The 18,185-nt window shown below is 44.2% G+C and overlaps 1 protein-coding gene across 4 annotated transcripts in view; it reads right to left on the bottom strand.

Annotated features, from left to right (window-relative positions):
- Window positions 1–240: 240 nt before the first annotated feature.
- The window catches only part of Xrcc5 (X-ray repair cross complementing 5), an 88,691-nt gene continuing 70,746 nt past the window's right edge, over window positions 241–18,185 (bottom strand). For 2 of the 4 annotated variants that reach the window (XM_087566713.1, XM_087566714.1), the window contains 5 exons: window positions 14,542–14,651; window positions 12,641–12,737; window positions 12,333–12,400; window positions 1,232–1,303; window positions 241–474 (listed from right to left, as the gene is read on the bottom strand). In XM_087566713.1, coding sequence (XP_087422839.1) covers window positions 460–474; window positions 1,232–1,303; window positions 12,333–12,400; window positions 12,641–12,737; window positions 14,542–14,651 — 362 coding nt within the window. In that variant the 3' untranslated portion in view covers window positions 241–459. 4 annotated transcript variants of the gene reach the window in all.

Below are 18,185 nucleotides of genomic sequence, written 5' to 3'. Positions count from 1 at the left end.
ACCCTCACCTGACTGCTAACTCACCATCACATCAGGGTAGGATGAAGTCTACTTTCCAGAAACTTCTATGCATATGTATAATACACCAAAAAGAATGAGACCACACGGGGCTGGGGATTTAGCTCAGTGGTAGAGCGCTTACCTAGGAAGCGCAAGGCCCTGGGTTCGGTCCCCAGCTCCGAAAAAAAGAACCAAAAAAAAAAAAAAAAAAAAAAAAAAAGAATGAGACCACACAAGGAATGATATACCAATCAGAAAATAATGGCTCTTTATAAATTTGAATAGGGTCTAAGTTATTCCATGTAATATATGTCTGTAGGGACCTGGAGTGACTCACTCCCAAGTTGTCTGCTAGGATGATGGCCAGAGCTTCATGTCCCCCTGCACGGCCTCAGGGATGGTGTCGGAGCTCTCAGCAACACGGAGCTGGTACTCCTGGATTCCCCACGCATCCATGATCTATATCATGTCCAGCTGTAAACAAGAACAGCATATTCAGAAAGGAGCCAGGCCGCCCTCAGACCTGCAGTTCCAGTCAGAGGGTGAATGAAAGCTGTAATGGTGGCTACGCACACACACAAGCCTGTACTGGTATTCCCTGCCAGCTATTGTAGGACTTAAACCCCAAATGTCTTCTCATTTCAGCCCTAAAGACTTTCCCACCAAAAGGCTGATAGCACAGTGTGTGGTCATCACTCCAGTCTTCCTGTGACACTGGAGGGCATGGTTTCCCAAACACGGCTGTGAAGCCCACATTTGCACCACAGCATGGTGAGACAGGCGAGGGCCGTCTTCAAAGGCCTGTCAGTCCACTTTGTTTCTACAGAGCTAATTGAGAGCATCTAGGAAGTGGGCTGTGTAAAGGATGTTTGTGTTTGTCAGCCCACACGACTGCACGTTGCACTGCTTATTTCTGGTGAAGAACAATTTCAGTCAATTATAACATGCTTCTACACAGGGACTAGCTCCCTGGCTCATTCTTAGCTCTTCAGAGGGGAGAATTAATCTGAACGAACACTATGATTGAAACCGCAGAACCCAGGAATTCCCATTATGAAATTACCTATATGATTAGATTTGTAATGGTAATAATTAACAGTGCAAGGAGCGTCTGGTGGGTGTGAAATTAAGGCACAAATAAAAAACACATCTACAATGACAGGTTGGTGGCTGTATTTACAGCTCAGACGGTCCTGTCTTTAAACACCTGGTGCCTGGTAACAGTACTTACTAAATCATCCACATCACCACCTTCTTCAAGTCCTGTTGTGTCTTCTTTTGCTTTGTCTTTGGGGGTCAGGAACTATAAACAGAAAGGCAGTCATGAAAATAGAATAATCATTTTTGTCTTTTTTGACAAAAAAAGAACAGGCAAACGCAGAAAGGCTCTGAGGTGCAGGAGCTCGGCAAGTGCTCCTTTCTCCTAACGTGAGAGCTAGTTTTGAGGCTTGATAGTCCGCACTGACTCCCACCGGAGAGTTCTTGTGGAGAAGGGGAAACATCAGTGCTTGGTAAAGATAAGAAGGTACACACCCGATATCATATTTCTTCCATAGGGCGGCGCTGGCATGTTCAGGTTAAGAAAATAAAATCCTTTCCCAAATAAAACCGGAACCTCTTGTCTCATTTGAAAGGAGCAGAAGAATTTAGGAAGATTATAATCATCTATTCCTGAACGCAACAGAGGACAAATATCAACAGAGAACCAAATGGGTGAGCTTGGGAGGCTGTTTGGTCCTTTGTGGAAATCCTTCTGTTTGTGTTAGAGATGGTGTGAAAACACTCCACATTAGTGAACGAAGGTGGAGACACTGACCAGTCCGGTAAGGATCCAGCATATTCAGACTTTAGAAGTACCCGTGGCTCTGGGAATTACCTGAGCATCATTTCCCACCCTGCCCCTCTAAAACTGCAAAGCATGGCATCTTCTTCAGACTTTGGGGCACTACGCAGCAACTGCATGTCAGAGGTGGTCTAACAAAAGCCTACTGTCCCCAAACAGAAGGTGACCTTCCTGTAGCATGCGTACTCCAGGAGAGGTGAGATGGTCCTGCTGAAGTGTTTTAAGTGGGGTAGTAGGAATGGGCATGGCTTTCTGTTATTCTGCATGGTATGCAGGCCTTCCGGCTCAGCCCTACCTCAACCAAGACAGAAAACATGTTCTCACGGATCTCTTGCTTTCCTAACATGAAAGCTGGCAAGAACTGTTTTCCCCACAAATCCCCATCATTGCTATGAACCATGGGGGTGGACATGACCTTGAAACTCAGAATTGCTGTAAAGATGTCTCCTTAACAAACTGGAAAACATAGTCTCCCACTAAATGAGAGGTTGCACACAGCCCGTCCCTGGAGCATGCATGCACGCACACAATGGCTATGTTCTCAGCACCGGGACGGAAGCTATGGCAGTCTGTGGACGGCTACTCTTCCCTGGGCTTTTTCCTCACTTCTTGTTGATCTCTATTTTGACTAAGGTTCTTTAAGGACATTATGGATCTTCCCATGATCCTTTGGTGCCCCTCCGCTAGCTCCAACTGTCCAGAGACAAAAATCCAGGACAGACAGTCTGAACAGAACTGTAATGCAGCTGAGGTCTCACTGATACCGTATATTTATTCTGGGTGATATTAATAAAGATATCTGAGGGCCAAATGCAGATAAATGAAGTTATACACATGACTTGCTGTGTCATGGTTTACTGTGTCAAAGTTGAAAATAAGCTATGCTTGTCCGTTGATTCTTAATCTTCATAGTTGTCCTGATTATTATACTATAATGATTACTTCCTACCTTGGCCCTTCCACTGATTAGCATTAGCTAACACAGACAATGTTTTACATATCAGAGACACAAAGCTGAGACTGAGTCAGGGTAAAAGAGTAAAGGTACAGTTGGTTCTTGCTATACCCCTGTGGGGACACAAATAACCAGCACCTCCCAAGGAGATGACGAGCGGCCCAGGGCTCCGTGGCAGCTCCCACTGCATACTGCACCTCAGTAACCTGGACCATGGTGGGTCCTCCTGATGAGACTAGAAACCCCTAATGCATCTTGGCATCCATCCTCTAAAAGCTCCAATTCCCACAGCCTCCCTTCCTGCAAGGCCTCTTCCTAGTTCAATTAAAGGGTAAATTAAGATAGGATTGTCTGCACAGTATGACTGTGGTATATATAATTAAACACAAACGGCACAGCTCCGAGATGAGGCCAAATTCCTAGGAAGAGCAGAGCAGCAGGGAAAAGAAAGAGAAAAGGAAAGCCGGAGTTTCCACCAAGGGCAGAACATCTGTGGCTGATTCCCTGACAGATCTGCTCTCGTTCCTGAATAAGCAGATTATGGCTAAAGGCTGGGCTGCCTCCTTATCCTCCCCAAAACCCCAGTCGAGGCTGATCTCTTCCGCAGATCGCTCCTTGTCAGTTTTAATGTTTTAACGGCAAGTAATTTCTAGTGTGTGTGGTGACAGGCAAGCTAGAGAGCCAGCACTCAAGGACTTGCTTGCTTTATCAAAGAACCAACATCTCAGATTGCAGCAGAAAGGGGTAAGAGTCACTCCCGTCTTTTGTTGTCCCTTTCCTTTGCAATATGCTGAAGTGGAGAAAACCCAGAATGGACACTTGGGTGACATGCTTTCCCCTTCCTCAAACCACCATCATTTACTTGGCGTTACCACAAAGAGCCTCCTTGTCTAAAGATCACTATGAAAAGAATAAACAGTACTACCTCTAAGTACAGCAGCTGGCCACATTCAGAGAAATGGAATCAATAACCCCTGCATAGGAACTGCTAGTCTCATCCTCCCATTAAGACTAAAAGCTAACAATCAGTCCTTTATCAACGCCCATATTAAAAGCGCATGGCTGTGGTGGCTCACACAAGCAACACCAGTGCTGGGAGGCTTAGGCAAGTGGACTGCTGTGAGTACCAACCGACTGTACATAGGGAGTTCTGGGCTAGCCTGGACCATAAAATGAGATTTTTGTCTCAAAGCAGACCACCAAGGTTTTTCCTGGGCACTATCGGGTGACTACAGGTCCTTCAAAACCATCAGTAATGGTAAGGAATTGTCGCATGCACAAAGCCAAGTCCAATCCCCTACACTGTAGCAACAAAAGTCATGAAAGCAAATAAATAAAACAAAGCCAGATGTGGTGGTGCAACCAAGAGGTGAAGAAAGGGGGGTCAGGAGTTCAAGGTCACCCTCTACGGTACAGCAAGCTAAACCCAGTATGGGTTACATGAACTCGGGCCTAAAAAAGCTCAAGGTTACCTAAAATGACAAACAGCTTATTTCACTCATAAAGATAGACTGCAGCAGAGGAACCGTGCTGCCCAGTGTGGAGAACACGGCCAGAATGTTAGCTCTGCGGGTTTCTTAGGAGCCCCGGGAGAGAACCTGACCATGTTAAAACTAATTATTCCCAAACACCTCTTCTAACTCCCAGGTTTGTGCTTAGTCTCAGATAAAGGAAGGTAGGCAAAAATGCTTATGTAAGTGTAAATGCTCTAATTATAGGAGTTATATGCAACTTACATATGGGTGTGTACTAGAATATCTACCAGTCTTCATTTGCAAATGTCAACATCTCCAAACAAACCAAGTGCCTATCATCAGGAGGAAAGACTGATCTATGGTAGTCATTAACAGGGCACTACACAGCCAAAACACAGGCAAGAGTGTCAGCGGGAGATCGCAAAGCCTGACTCCAAGTGTATGAGGGCCAGGAGCAGGCGAACAGGCTCTCGTGAGTCAGGAGATCTGAGCTCTGACTGGGAAGGTACTGGGGAACTGTGATGGTCCGTATATGCTCAGCCCAGGGAGTGGCACTATTAGAAGGTGTGGCCCTGTTGGAGTAGGTATGTCACTGTGGGTGTGTGCTTTAAGATCCTCATCCTGGCTGCCTGGAAGCCAGTATCCTGCCAGCAGCCTTCAGATGAAGATGTAGAATTCTCAGCTCCTCCTGCACCATGCCTACCTGGATGCCACCATGTTTCCGCCTTGATGATAATGGACTGAACCTCTGAACTTGTAAGCCAGTCCCAATTAAATGTTGTCCTTATATATTTTGATCATGGTGTCTGTTCACAGTAGTAAAACCCTGACTAAGACAATCCTTTTGGGCAGCAGACATTCAAGTATATGATATGTAAGAATCCATCATGTTGGTCACACCTGATGCTTGCGAATGTTTCCTACATGTATTGTCTGCCTTAATTAAAAGTTTAAATTTAAAAATTACCAAGCTTGCTGTAACACATGCCTTTAATCCCAGGGGCAGATCTCTGTGAGATCTAGGTCAACCTGTTCTACAAAGTTAGTTCCAGGACAGTGCCAGGGCTACACTGTGGGACCCTGTCTCTCTCTCTCTCTCTCTCTCTCTCTCTCTCACACACACACACACACACACACACACACACACACACACACACACCACTTTCACCACCACCTCACAACATTCAGAAAAAAAAATGACATCAATGATTTAAAGCAGAAAGGAACAAAAGAAACATTCACAGGGTCCAACAGAGACATCCACCAGTTAGAGAAATGATCCTTCCATCCATCCTTCCATCCATCCATCCATCTATCCATCCTTCCTTCCTTCCTTCCTTTTCTTCCTTCCTTCCTTCTTCCTTTTTTAGACAGGGTCTGGCATCTCAAGACTGGCCGTAAGCTCAGGATCCTCCTACCTCAGCCTCATGAGTACTGGGTTCAGGGGTTGGGGATTTAGCTCAGTGGTAGAGCGCTTGCCTAGCAAGCACAAGGCCCTGGGTTTGGTCCCCAGCTCCGAAAAAAGAAAAAAAAAAAGAAAAAAATGAGTACTGGGTTCAGAGTCAGGTGTTGCCATGCCTAGAGTTCTTTCAAGACTGCCTCACCAGTTAAGAGTACTTACTGCCTCTCCAGAGGACCTGGGTTGGGTTCACAGCTGTCTGTAACCTCCGTTCCAGGGGGTCTGATACTGACTTCTGACTCTGAGGGCACTTGGCACACACACAGTGCACATACATATGTGCAAGCAAAATACATAGAGACAAAATAAAAATACATACACACCACACTGTGCAGGAGGTCAGAGGACAACTTCAGGCCAGTCCTTGGCTTCTCCCAGAGTCTCTTTTTCTTTGTTGTATACTGGGTATTTTACCCCAAAGCATTCCCCTGGCCATAAAAACTTCTTTAGTATAAAATAAAGGGTTCGTTGATATTAGGACAGACACGAAAGCATAATTTTGTACATCATACACTGACAGGATGCACTCTGAGGATGAATCAGAGTTCAGGCTCTATTTTACAGTCTTTAGGGGTCACTGTAAGCACCTCTTGGTGGAAATGAAGCAGATGGAGATGAGTGTGTTTTAGTGACTCTTGGTCAAAAGTTCTACTTATCAGACCAATCCTTCACTTAGGAATGAAGGCCCAGTGCAGTGCACAGAAACTGGCATTTTAATCTTCTTGCTGCCTCTAAGAGCTCACAGTAGAATCCCATTTAACCTTTAACTGGGCTTGGCTTCCCAGTGGTAACAGGATGGTATTCCACTCTTGCCAGTTCTTAGAAGGTCAGTGAGAAGATCACAGAGTGGCAGTGGGAACCACTGGTTCTACAGTTAAATAAATACAAAATTTTATTCCCATTATTTCCTACTCTTACCTGAATATGATATGTGCACACACACACACACACACATACATTCTATATGAGAATCATACACCACTGTGGAAGTTCTTCCTAAGTTAAAATAGTATCATATAAACATTTGATGTGAATACTAAATTAAGGGCTATGAAGATGGTAAGAATGCTTGCTGCATTCTTGACATTCAGATCCCAGTACCCGCATAAATAGCCAGGCATGACCTGCCTACAAGGTATGCTAGTGTGATAATGACACAAATGCTATGGCAATAACCAACCCTTTCTGATTGGACTAAAAGCCTACCCCATGAGATGGAAACTTCCCCTGATACTGCAAAAGTGGCCAAGAGTCTGAGGCTAAGTCATTGGACCTGGGGGAAAATCAACTACTATTCTCCTAAAGAAATACAGTAATATGGCTTCTAATGGAACTGTTCTGCCCAGAGGTCAGTGCATGGCTCAACCATCATCAGAGAAGCATCTTCTTACAATGGATGTGCAGAGAGAATGAGGAACTTAAAAGCACTCAGTCCTCGGGGTATCTATATCATACTCCTCCCCTGGAGGCTCAGGGATCTATATGAAGAAGAGGCAGAAAAGTCTTAAGAAGCAGAGGCTGGGGCTGGAGAGATGGCTCAGTGGTTAAGAGCACTGACTGCTCTTCCAGAGGTCATGAGTTCAATTCTCAGCAACCACATGGTGGCTCACAACCATCTGTAATGGGATCTGATGCCCTCTTCTGGTGTGTCTGAAGATAGCTACAGTGTACTCATAAACTAAACAAAAGAAAATAAACAAATCTTTAAAAAAAAAAAAAAAAAGAAGCAGAGGCCGGGGATGGCACCACAGAATCAATGTCCTTCAGACATTGGGCTGAAATACATATGGATGCATAGACTGTTAAGAGCATGCACAAGACCTGCATAGGTGCAAGCCAGACAAACTCACAGCACTGAAGAGGGGAAGTAGACAAGTCCACCCCTAACCAAGAACCTATTTGCAGTGGATGCCCACTGGGAAAGTGACAATCAGTTCTCCCCACTGAAGTGTCACGGGGCATACCAGCCACACTCCAGACCAGGCCCCGTTCCCAGGAGTAGCTGGCCAACTTAAACAGACTATGCTCTGGGGCTTTTTTGGGGGTGAGGGGACTCTTTGTTCTATTTCAGTGTTTTTTATCTTACTGTTTCTTTTGATTGTTGGTTTTATTATTGGTGCTTGAGATGGAGGAGGGAAAGAACATGGAGTTGGGTGGGTAGGAAGGTGAGAAAGGTCTGGGAGGAGTTGGGGAAGGGAAGAGCATATGGTTAAAACATTCCTTGTTTGGGAACACAGATCAGACACGTATGCATTCATTCTCTGCTCATCCCTGGTTACTACTGGATGCCTCAGTCCCACAGTGAGGGACTGTCACCTGGAAATAGAAGTCAGATAAACCCTTTCACCACCAACCCCAAGTTGCTTCCTATTAGGTGTTTGATCACAGCAAAATCATGACAGTCCCTGTCTCAGAGGAATACAGTGGGGCAGGATAGAGCAGGATAGAGCTGAGGCTCTGTGCCCTGAAATTTGAAAGAAAATATGTATCTTCCTCTGGCCTCCATGTATGCACAGGCACATGCACCCCATATACAACTATATACATACACTACACTCACACACATGCATGAAAAATGTTAATTGGTAGAAGCACTAAAAATGTGGAAAAAATGAAAATGGTGTCTTCTTGATGCAAAATGGAACCTGCAAGGCTGATGTGCAATGCACTTTGGCAGCGACTGTAAGATAACGCATCCCAAGGAGCCTTTCACAGAGCTGGAGCCCCGCGGATTCCGCTGCCACCTTGCCTTCTCATCCACCATAAAGTGGAGTTTTACCGGTAGCGAAACAAACAGGAAGGCACCAGGCAGTCAGAATAGAAGAGCTTCTCCCGGGGTTGGGGATTTAGCTCAGTGGTAGAGCGCTTGCCTAGCAAGCGCAAAGCCCTGGGTTTGGTCCCCAGCTCCGAAAAAAAGAAAAAAAGAAAAAAAAGAAAAAAAAGAAGAGCTTCTCCCAACTGTATTCACTATGTTACCTCTAATCAAAGATGGCAACATCCCCAGAGTTGTCTTAAACTGCAACTGAATCAGTTCCGGTGATTCTAGAATCATCCAAGGACTCTACTTTATCCCTAACAATTAGCTGACATTTCCCTCTAAGCTTAATCATCAGCAGTTAAAACTCCTGATGCACAGGCTCTGTGCTCTTTACTCTGAAAGAAGATACCACACGAACAACATAGAACAAGTCTCACACAATCTGGAAGTGCCGTCTCTCTTTAGAGTCCTTCCTTCACATTCACTGAGATGTACATTTTGGCTAAGATGTGTTGCTGGGAGGAAGGCCTACCTTTTGAACATTTTCTGTAAAAACTAGACTATGTAGTCAATGTCATCCAGACGATGGATTTTCATACTGCATAATGATTAGAATTAACTTATACGTGAACTCACTATGTTTAGCAAGAGCTGATTGGTAAGCTTTACTCCCTAGGCCTGAAGCCCAGCTATCCCCTCAAATGCTGTCTGGATGATGCTGTGATGGTGTTTTGTAGGTAAGATAAACATATATACTACACTTGCTCTTAGCCAAAAGGCCAAGAAGCAATAAGATAAAAATTTATAAAAGCTGACTTTAAGAACACCCTTGATAACGTTAGTAAGCCTCATCCAGTCAGGTGAAAGCCTTGAACGACACAGAAGGTTCCTTAAAGCCAGTTAGTCCTTTCTGTGCCAGGCAAGAGGCTGGCAACAGTGGTGAGAGGCAGGCCCCAAGGCACCCATCTCCCTTATAATCGGCGTGGATATGTCCAGATGCATCTTATCATCTGTTGGGAACAGAGATTGACAAGAGATACATTTTTTTCCCATTACCAATGTTATCTTGAGACAGCCTTTGCTTTTGAAGGGATATCCTCAGTTATCTTTAACTTTATAAGGTCATGGGTCAGCGGCAGCCAGCACCCATCCTCAAGATAAAGACAATCAAAGCACCTGTCTTTACTAGTGTATGATTTGGGATTCTCCCTGGCTAGACTTGGCATAAAAAGCCTATACCCTCACTCAGTTTGTGTGTGCCTGCAAGTGGATCTTAATGAGTCACCTTAATGAGTCTGTCTTAATGGCAGACAAACTTAATGAGTGTTCTCCCCTCTATAAAAAGATCAAATTGTAGGATAATACAATGCACTGATTGACATTCTCCCGGTACAGGTCATTTTTTTATTTTCTAGTCTAACTTTAAGTCAAGCTTAAATTCAGAAAAACATAGTTTCTTTCTTTTATAAGGTCTGGGTTAAACAGATACAACCTCCCCCTCTCTCTCTCTCTCTCTCTCTCTCTCTCTCTCTCTCTCTCTCACACACACACACACACACACACACACACACAGATTTTGTTTTCAAGTTCAAGGCCTTCCTCAGCTACATGGGGAGATCAAAGCCAGCCTAGGCTATAGACCCTATCTCAAGAAAAAAAGAAAAAGAAAAAAGAAAAGAAAATCAAACAAATAAAAATAAACAAGAAAAAAACCTTTTCAAATTAAAATACTTAGTAAAAAGTCTTGATTATTGCTGCCTAACTTCTCTCCCAAATAATACTTTGGTTCCTGTCTAATGCCTTTTCTGAGTTGAAAATTCTTGACATTTTCCATTTGGCCTGCAGTTAGATAAATAATGAACATTCCCAGTCTTGTCTCTGCCGTTCCTTACAGCTACTTTGGTTCTCCAGCCCCAGGACAAGTTCTCCTTAACCACCAGAGGTTACCTCTCAGTCTTCATCACAGCCCTATGCACCCACGACTGAGCATTTGAGCTTCTAGAGGTCAGAGTGCTAGTACCCACGCCCCGTGACTGTCATCCGCAGCTCTGTCTACTGCCAGCTGCCAAGTCCCGTGCAAGTGAGACTAGCTCAGCCAGTGTCTGCATCTGAAGCAGGGTGTTATAAACCATGTACCCTGAGCTTCTCAATTTAATTTCATAAAAATTTCATTACAACCTTGAAGTACAAAGAAGAATTCCTGAACTAAATAGCTGCATATATTTGACTGGCAGCTGAGTCAGATTTAATATTCAATACATCAAGCAAGGAGGCCTTAGCCTAACCAGTGTGCCAATCAAAAGCCATGGGTTCTGCATATGTCCTCTCATTGAGAACACCTGGCTATCTCTCTACCAGCTCCATAATACATTTGCAAGAATAGCTTTAAAACCACAAACAAATCATTCCTGAGACCTGTCTCAAACAGCAAAATCTTTGGAGTAGTCTCTGTCTTTGTTTTGTTTTTAGTACAAGAGAACGAAACCTGTACCTCATGAATGCTATTTTAGTAGATTACTCTACTGCGAAGCTCCGGTCCCCAGCCTTTGCTGTTTAACCAGTATTTTAAAAAGGGGATTGGGAAATACACATGGTATGCACTCATTGATAAGTGGCTATTAGCCCAAATGCTCAAATTACCCTAGATGCACAGAACACATGAAACTCAAGAAGGATGATCAAAATGCGGATGCTTCACTCCTTTTTAAAAAGGGGAACAAGAATACCCTTGGGAGGGGATAGGGAGGCAAAGTTTAGAACAGACACAGAAGGAACACCCATTCAGAGCCTGCCCCACATGTGGCCCATACATATACAACCACCAAACTAGATAAGATGGATGAAGCAAAGAAGTGCAGGCCGACAGGAACTGGATGTAGATCTCTCCTGAGAGACACAGCCAGAATACGGCAAATACATAGGCAAATGCCAGCAGCAAACCACTGAACTGAGAACAGGACCCCCATTGAAGGAATCAGAGAAAGGACTGGAAGAGCTTGAAGGGGCTTGAGACCCCATATGAACAACAATGCCAACCAACCAGAGCTTCCAGGGACTAAGCCACTACCCAAAGACTATACATGGACTGACCCTGGACTCCAACCTCATAGGTTGCAATGAATAGCCTAGTAAGAGCAGCAGTGGAAGGGGAAGCCCTTGGTCCTGCCAAGGCTGGACCCCTAATGACCAGGATTCTTGTGGGGAGGGCGGTAATGGGGGGAGGATTGGGAGGGGAACACCTATATAGAATGGGAGGGGGAGGGGTTGGGGGGATGTTGGCATGGAAACTTGGAAAGGGAATAACATTTGAAATGTAAATAAGAAATACCCAAGATGGGAAAAAAAAAAAGGGTTTGGGGAGGGTGCGACCAATGGCTCAGTGAGTAAGTGTGCTTGCCATCAAGTCTGACAAACTGAGGTCAACCCCTGGAACCCACATGACAGTAGGAGACGACCAATGCCCACAGTTGTATCAGACATCCACGCATGTGCCATGTGCCACAAGCCATGAGCCACTGCATGTAGCCCACCCCACTAAACACGCACACGAATACGCATACATTACGATGTCATTTAAACAAAGATGTAAGGTGGGAAAGGCAGTGGAAAGACAGTGGTGGGAGGGTGGTCCACCACAGCCACACTAGGACCTGGCTAAGAAGGAAACGCACTGTGAAGTTCCCGGACTACAGATGGATTCTAGAGGCACAGCCGTGGGAACAGAGCACGCTGACGTCTGTTCTAAGAGTGCAGCTGCAGCTGAGGCAGTTGACTTGGCTGTGTTAGGAGCTCCCTTGTGGGGTAACTCGTCTAAAGACAGGGAGGGGATGAGCTCTCAGTACCTTCGTGGCCTCCTCAGCTGTGACAGAGCTTCCTGGGCTTTCGTCTTTGGTGATCAGAGTAATTCCATCTATAAAAGTAAGGTGGAGAACAATTAGGGATGTGTCCAGCATGGCCTCCCAATGCATGTGCACTCACATATGCAGACAAACACACAGACATGCTCACATGCACAAAAGCACTGCATACATACAAACATGCATACGCACATGCATTCGTACCACACATGAAAACGAGAAACTTAAAAAAAGGAAAAATTTTATGTATATTTTAAGCAGCATGAATATTTGAAGGAACAACACTACCTTACCCTGCACAACAATTTCCCAGAAATGATTTAATTGTTTAATTTCCACTTTCTCTCGAAGGCCTTCCAGGAAACTGTTGAAACGCTGCTCTTCTGAAAACTGGGGGTGGACAGGAGTATAAGAGGCAAGTCAGAGCAAGTGTAAACCAAACATCCTTCAACCAAGGCACTCACTTGAATCCATCAGAAAGAGCGACTTTAGAAACTGGAAACCAGCGACCCAGACTGCTCTGATCTGTGTGAAGGAGAGCGCCATCTATCCATGGAGGGCACAGAGCCGGGAGCCACAGAGATCTTGGCAGCTTAGAACATCATTTTTAGCTTTAGTGCAGGCAATTTCAAATAAGACAGCAGTTTATTGGATGCTCGCGCACTGACTGACTTCAGGAATTATCAATTTAGCCAATCTCTGTTTCACTCTGTGATCACCAGAGACTGACCGTGGGCCCTCATGCACGCTGCATGAGTACTCTGCACTGAGCTGCATTAACCCAGCCAATCTTGTTCTGTCTACACCCCTACCTCTCACAGCTCGAGTAATTCTTCAAGTAAATTTCAGTCGTATTATTTCAATTATAAATATTTCTGTATGTCATTTCTAATTTTTTAAAATTCAGAAACATATTCATCTGGGATCCTTGGAACATGCCTATCATCCTAGCGCAGGGGAAATGGAGGAAAGGAACGAGTTCAAGGCCAGCCTCAGCTGCACTGAGAGTTCGAAGCCAGTATGGACTACTGAGACCCTGTCAGTAGTCTGGGCTGGAGACTACTCAGAGGTGAAGGAAAGGAAAAATACATGCCACCGTGTGTCAGAGAATTTGAAAGGTCTGTAGGGAGTAAAGAGCCACTTGGTATCTTGTTTCTTTAGTTGAACTTCATTTTCTTTAAAAAACGAATTTTACTCTTAACACGGGTCACATGAGGAAGGATCACTCTGTCTCCATCTCCTTGGCTCCCTTTCATCCTGCTCTCATCTGTTAGGTGATGCAGATGAGGCACAGGTCCTCTTCCAAACTAGGCTGCTGACGATGGTCCTAGCCTTCCTTTGGTTTCCCACCCGAGTCCTAATCTGACCTGTGGTGGGACCAGGGCACTCATCTGGGTCACCCTTAGCCTTTTCTTGGTTCTGCATTTCCAAATGTCATTGTTTTTAATCTGTGGAGTATTTGAATCATCTACTTCTGAGCCTTTTATTCTAATTCCAGCCGTTTTCTCATTTTCCTGTCTTTCTTTGTAAGCACCTAAATTATTCAAGTCTTTGTTCATTCAGCAAATATTTAACCAATCAGCACCCACACAAACACATACTCTACAACTGTGCCAACTTTACACCTTCAATTTCAAATCAGCTCATTTCTTGCTTAGAGGGAAAAAGGCCCATAAATAACCAGGTAGAGGGTTACAAGCATTTTCTAAAAGTTCCTAACAAAAAGAAGAACAGCCCCCCCCCCCCACACACACACACAGAGACACCCAGCACTGGGAAACTACTGCCATGTGTAGGGTCTTTTCTCTTCTTGTATTCATATACCTGTCCTGTCTCTGTAAGTCCTTCTCAGCACGATCATACATATCTCTCATCAATTTTCCTAAAAGAGTTAGTTTACCCTTTATGATGTCAGGACTACAGAAGTTACAATGGGACTTTTCTCAGTCCTTTAAGCAGAGGCATGGGCCTGTACACTAGTGTCATAAAAAGCTAACCCTGAGGGGTAAACTGCCCAGCCACCACTATCTCCACTCCTCCTGAGAAGTGATAATGGCAGGTGAGTTGGTCATTTCCACTTGGCATAGGTACAGTTCAGTGAGAATGGTGCATTCCCAAACCTAGGCTTATTGTGGGATGCTGCGTGCCCCTGCCCTGTGACAGCTGCTGAGTAAAGATGGGTGAGCCCACTTACCTGAATGGCTTCCTCCCGGAGAGCTTTGATGCAGTCCATACTTTTCATAAAATACAGTGTTTCATTGGTATCCAAAAACTGTTCAATGTGACTCATTAGCTGGAGACTCGCTAGAATAGAAGACAATAAATGTATTCTCTTGGTGTGGGGGGTGTTTGTGAAAACACAGTGCAATTCTTGGTGCACAGCTGTAAGGTGAGCTCTTGTTCAAGAGCACGCATACTCGCCAAGCTTCTTAAGTGGGGGAAAAGATGCAACGTCCTATCTCCAAAGTCAGAATTTAAGAACTCTGGTGTCAGACACGGTAGTGAGTGCCTTTAGTCCCTGTACTCAGGAGACAAAGGCAGGCAGATCTATTTGAGTTTGAGGCCAACCTGGTCTACAAAGCAAGTTCATGCCAGCCAGGCCTCACAAAGGAACCCTGTCTCAAAAAACAAAAAACAAACCAAAACAAACAAAAAACAAAAAAGAAAAGCAATTTGGTAAAGATTTAGAGGAACAGCTCAGCAGTTCAGAGCACGTGGGTGATGTGCTGTTCTTCCAAAGGCTGAAAGCTCTGTTCAACACCCACATAGGGCAGCTCACAACAGTCTCTTACTGTACAGCTAGAAGAGCTGATGCCCTCTGGTGGCTGCTGTGGGCACTGCAGTCACAGGCACAAACTCATGCAGACACATAACATAACGTATAATTAAAAGAGTAAATCTTGGGGTTGGGGATTTAGCTCAGTGGTAGAGCACTTGCCTAGCAAGCGCCAGGCCCTGGGTTCGGTCCCCAGCTCTGGAAAAAGAAAAAAAAAAGAAAAGAGTAAATCTTTTGAAATAAAATTAAATTTCTAAAGTTATTAGAATTATAGCTTAGTATTCTTTCCATAGGTTGTATTAGGATGGTTTGTTTTATGTTTTTATTTGCTTGTTTTATTTTAAATCTTAGGGTTTTTTTTTTAGCTTGAACAATTCAAAACTACCTTCCTTAACATATTCACAGAAAATTAATCCTCCAGTTCCTCCCCTATCTCTGAGACTTAGTGTAACTAACATCAGGTAATGAAAAGTAACGAGCTAGGCACAGCCTACCTTTTACCAATCCCAGATTGCATTAGGAAAGAGCAGCCCACATTCGCCATTGAATGAGCGAGCATTACTATATCTGCGCCCTTCCTGGACCTGAATATTCCCCATGCTTCTCAGCACTGCACTAGCGCTGGACACTTAGAAAGCAATAGCTGTCAGCAGGCAACGTATAAACGGCTTGGAAAGCAGAAGGACATTAATAATGTTATCATCTGCAAGGCAAGCTGAAACTTGTGGCTGCCTCACAAACAAAGGAAAAAAAAATCCTTCAGTAGGAAAAAAGCAGAGGAAAATAGAAACATGCCTGGAACTCAGCAGAAGAAACCAATGAAACCTGGACATCATGCCTAAAGGCACATTCTCCTGCATCCCCGGAACCACGCACTGCCGGCTGCCTGACAACTTCTGAGGGAGGCATGGCCAAGATACCTAAGGCTGCTATTTCCCAAAATCATGACCTCATTTGACCATTCTGTTTAAAATGTATGTGAGAGTGCGATATTAAAGCAAACTGCTTTTAAGAGTCATCCGTGGGGGCTCAGGGCCACTAACTCTATGAATCAGAGCACTGAACACTGTTCAGCATCTTACAAAAGACCTGAATCAGTGCCATCTACTCATTTCCGGAGGACCTTAAAGCATGCAGAAAGGATTTAAAAGAAAAAAAACCGAATGAAGCATTTCTCATATAGCAATTTCTCAGGAAGGAAAAAAATATCCCCAAGAACCATTCCATTTCTCCTACCAACCGGAGATTATGATCTCCCTTATTATAAAGCATTTGACAAATTTGAGGATTAAAGAAACACTTCCCTATGCAATTTCAGAAATCTCCCCCAACGTGTCCTCCAGCAGTAAATTAATATCCACATACTATTCAAAGGAGACACAGTGTGTTCCCACGGTCTTTGTAGGGGATAAATAATACAGCCCGAGTCTGCAGGAGAGAACCATCCACAAGAAACTCAGAGCAACAAAGCGTTTCCTCTTTTCAGCCAGCAAAGGCAAAGTAGCCAAGTGTCTGGTGTTTCTAACACAGCTCACAACGCCTCCTTTTGCAGATGGTTTGATAAGAGGTTCACTTAGCATCAGAAATCTAGGCACAAAGAACATCCCTTAGAGTTAAGGACACTAATCCCAACACTCCAAGTCCTCCACTTCTGCTGAAGTGAGAATGAAGACTCTTCGGAAGCTATGACGTAACTGTTTCTCTTTGCTGCATTTAGCGACCACGTCATCAGCTTGTCCCAGACAATATTTACTGGGTAACTACTGTGTACAGACATGATGCTGTGTTCCTTAGGATTCAATTACATTTAAGGTAAGTCCCTTCCCTCTGAGGACTGAACAGTCCACTAAGGTATGTAATAACACACATCATTATCATTATCATCATCATCATCATCATCATCATCATCATCATCATAACTGGGTATAAATCTGAAGAGGGCTATGAATGTTAACTTATCTGAAAAAATTTGTGCATAGGTTGAATTTTTTCAAATTTTTGGTGATTCCAGGAGGCATCACCCATGAACATGGCTCTTAACTGGGCAATGGGACGTAGACGTTGGCTTCTCTCCAGCAGCCTTGGCTTAGTACACAGAGTGCTCACCACACAAGGACATGGGTTCGGCTCCCTAGCATCCCTGTAAAAGAGGATCCCCAGGGTATCTCAAAAGTAAGGTGAAGAGTAACAGGAGACACCCCAAGTTGACCTCTAGCCTCTACACACACACACACACACACACACACACACACACACACACACAAATAAATGGGGAAATCTACAAAAAACACATAAAACCACAAAGGATGAAAGGATGAAATGATAAAAGGTTTTTGTCACTTAGCTCAGGAGCCCATTAAGCAATGAAGAGGAGAAATAACTGAACTGTTCCACAAAATCCACACTTTCCTTACCTGAAATATGAAAGAACACATTCATATACTCATACTCACAAACACACATTCACAAGCACTAGAGACACAGAGACAGAGACCAGTTTACAGAGAAAATACCCAAACTCAAATAAAATCAGCAAATACCAAAGCCAACTGTCTGATGTTCTCAGAACCCAAAAACCTATTCAGATTTAGTCTATCAGATGCACCTGTCAGACTGCTTTGTCCTTTCCCCCACAAGGTTGAGAAACTCAGGCAGATAAACACACCGACCTTCCAACAATCCAATGAAGACAAAGAGCTGGATTTCTGTCCTTCCAGAAGCAGACAGTCAGACAGCCTGTGCATCTGGCCCCTGATTCTGAATTCTGCCCCTTTACCCAGACAATTTTGTGGTTCACTGACTATAATGAACCATTTAACATCAGCATAGCTGTGGTGGATAACGCTTTACATACTGAATATTAGGAAGGAATATGGACAAGAGACTTCCCTTTCAACACTGGGGGACAAAGCCCATTTCCCTGCCTTCTTTAATAAAAGTAAACTCAAAAAAATGACTGGGAAAAACAGTATCTCTTCCTAGCTGGTTTATGCTTTTGGCTCCCCTGTCCTGCTCTATGAAGGAGATGCTGATCACCACGTGCTTTTCTCTGCTTCTACAGC

Source organism: Rattus norvegicus, chromosome 9 (assembly GCF_021556685.1).
Source record: "Rattus norvegicus strain SHRSP/BbbUtx chromosome 9, alternate assembly SHRSP_T2T, whole genome shotgun sequence".
Lineage (NCBI taxonomy): Eukaryota > Metazoa > Chordata > Mammalia > Rodentia > Muridae > Rattus > Rattus norvegicus.
This window is presented reverse-complemented; position numbering and strand designations above follow the sequence as displayed.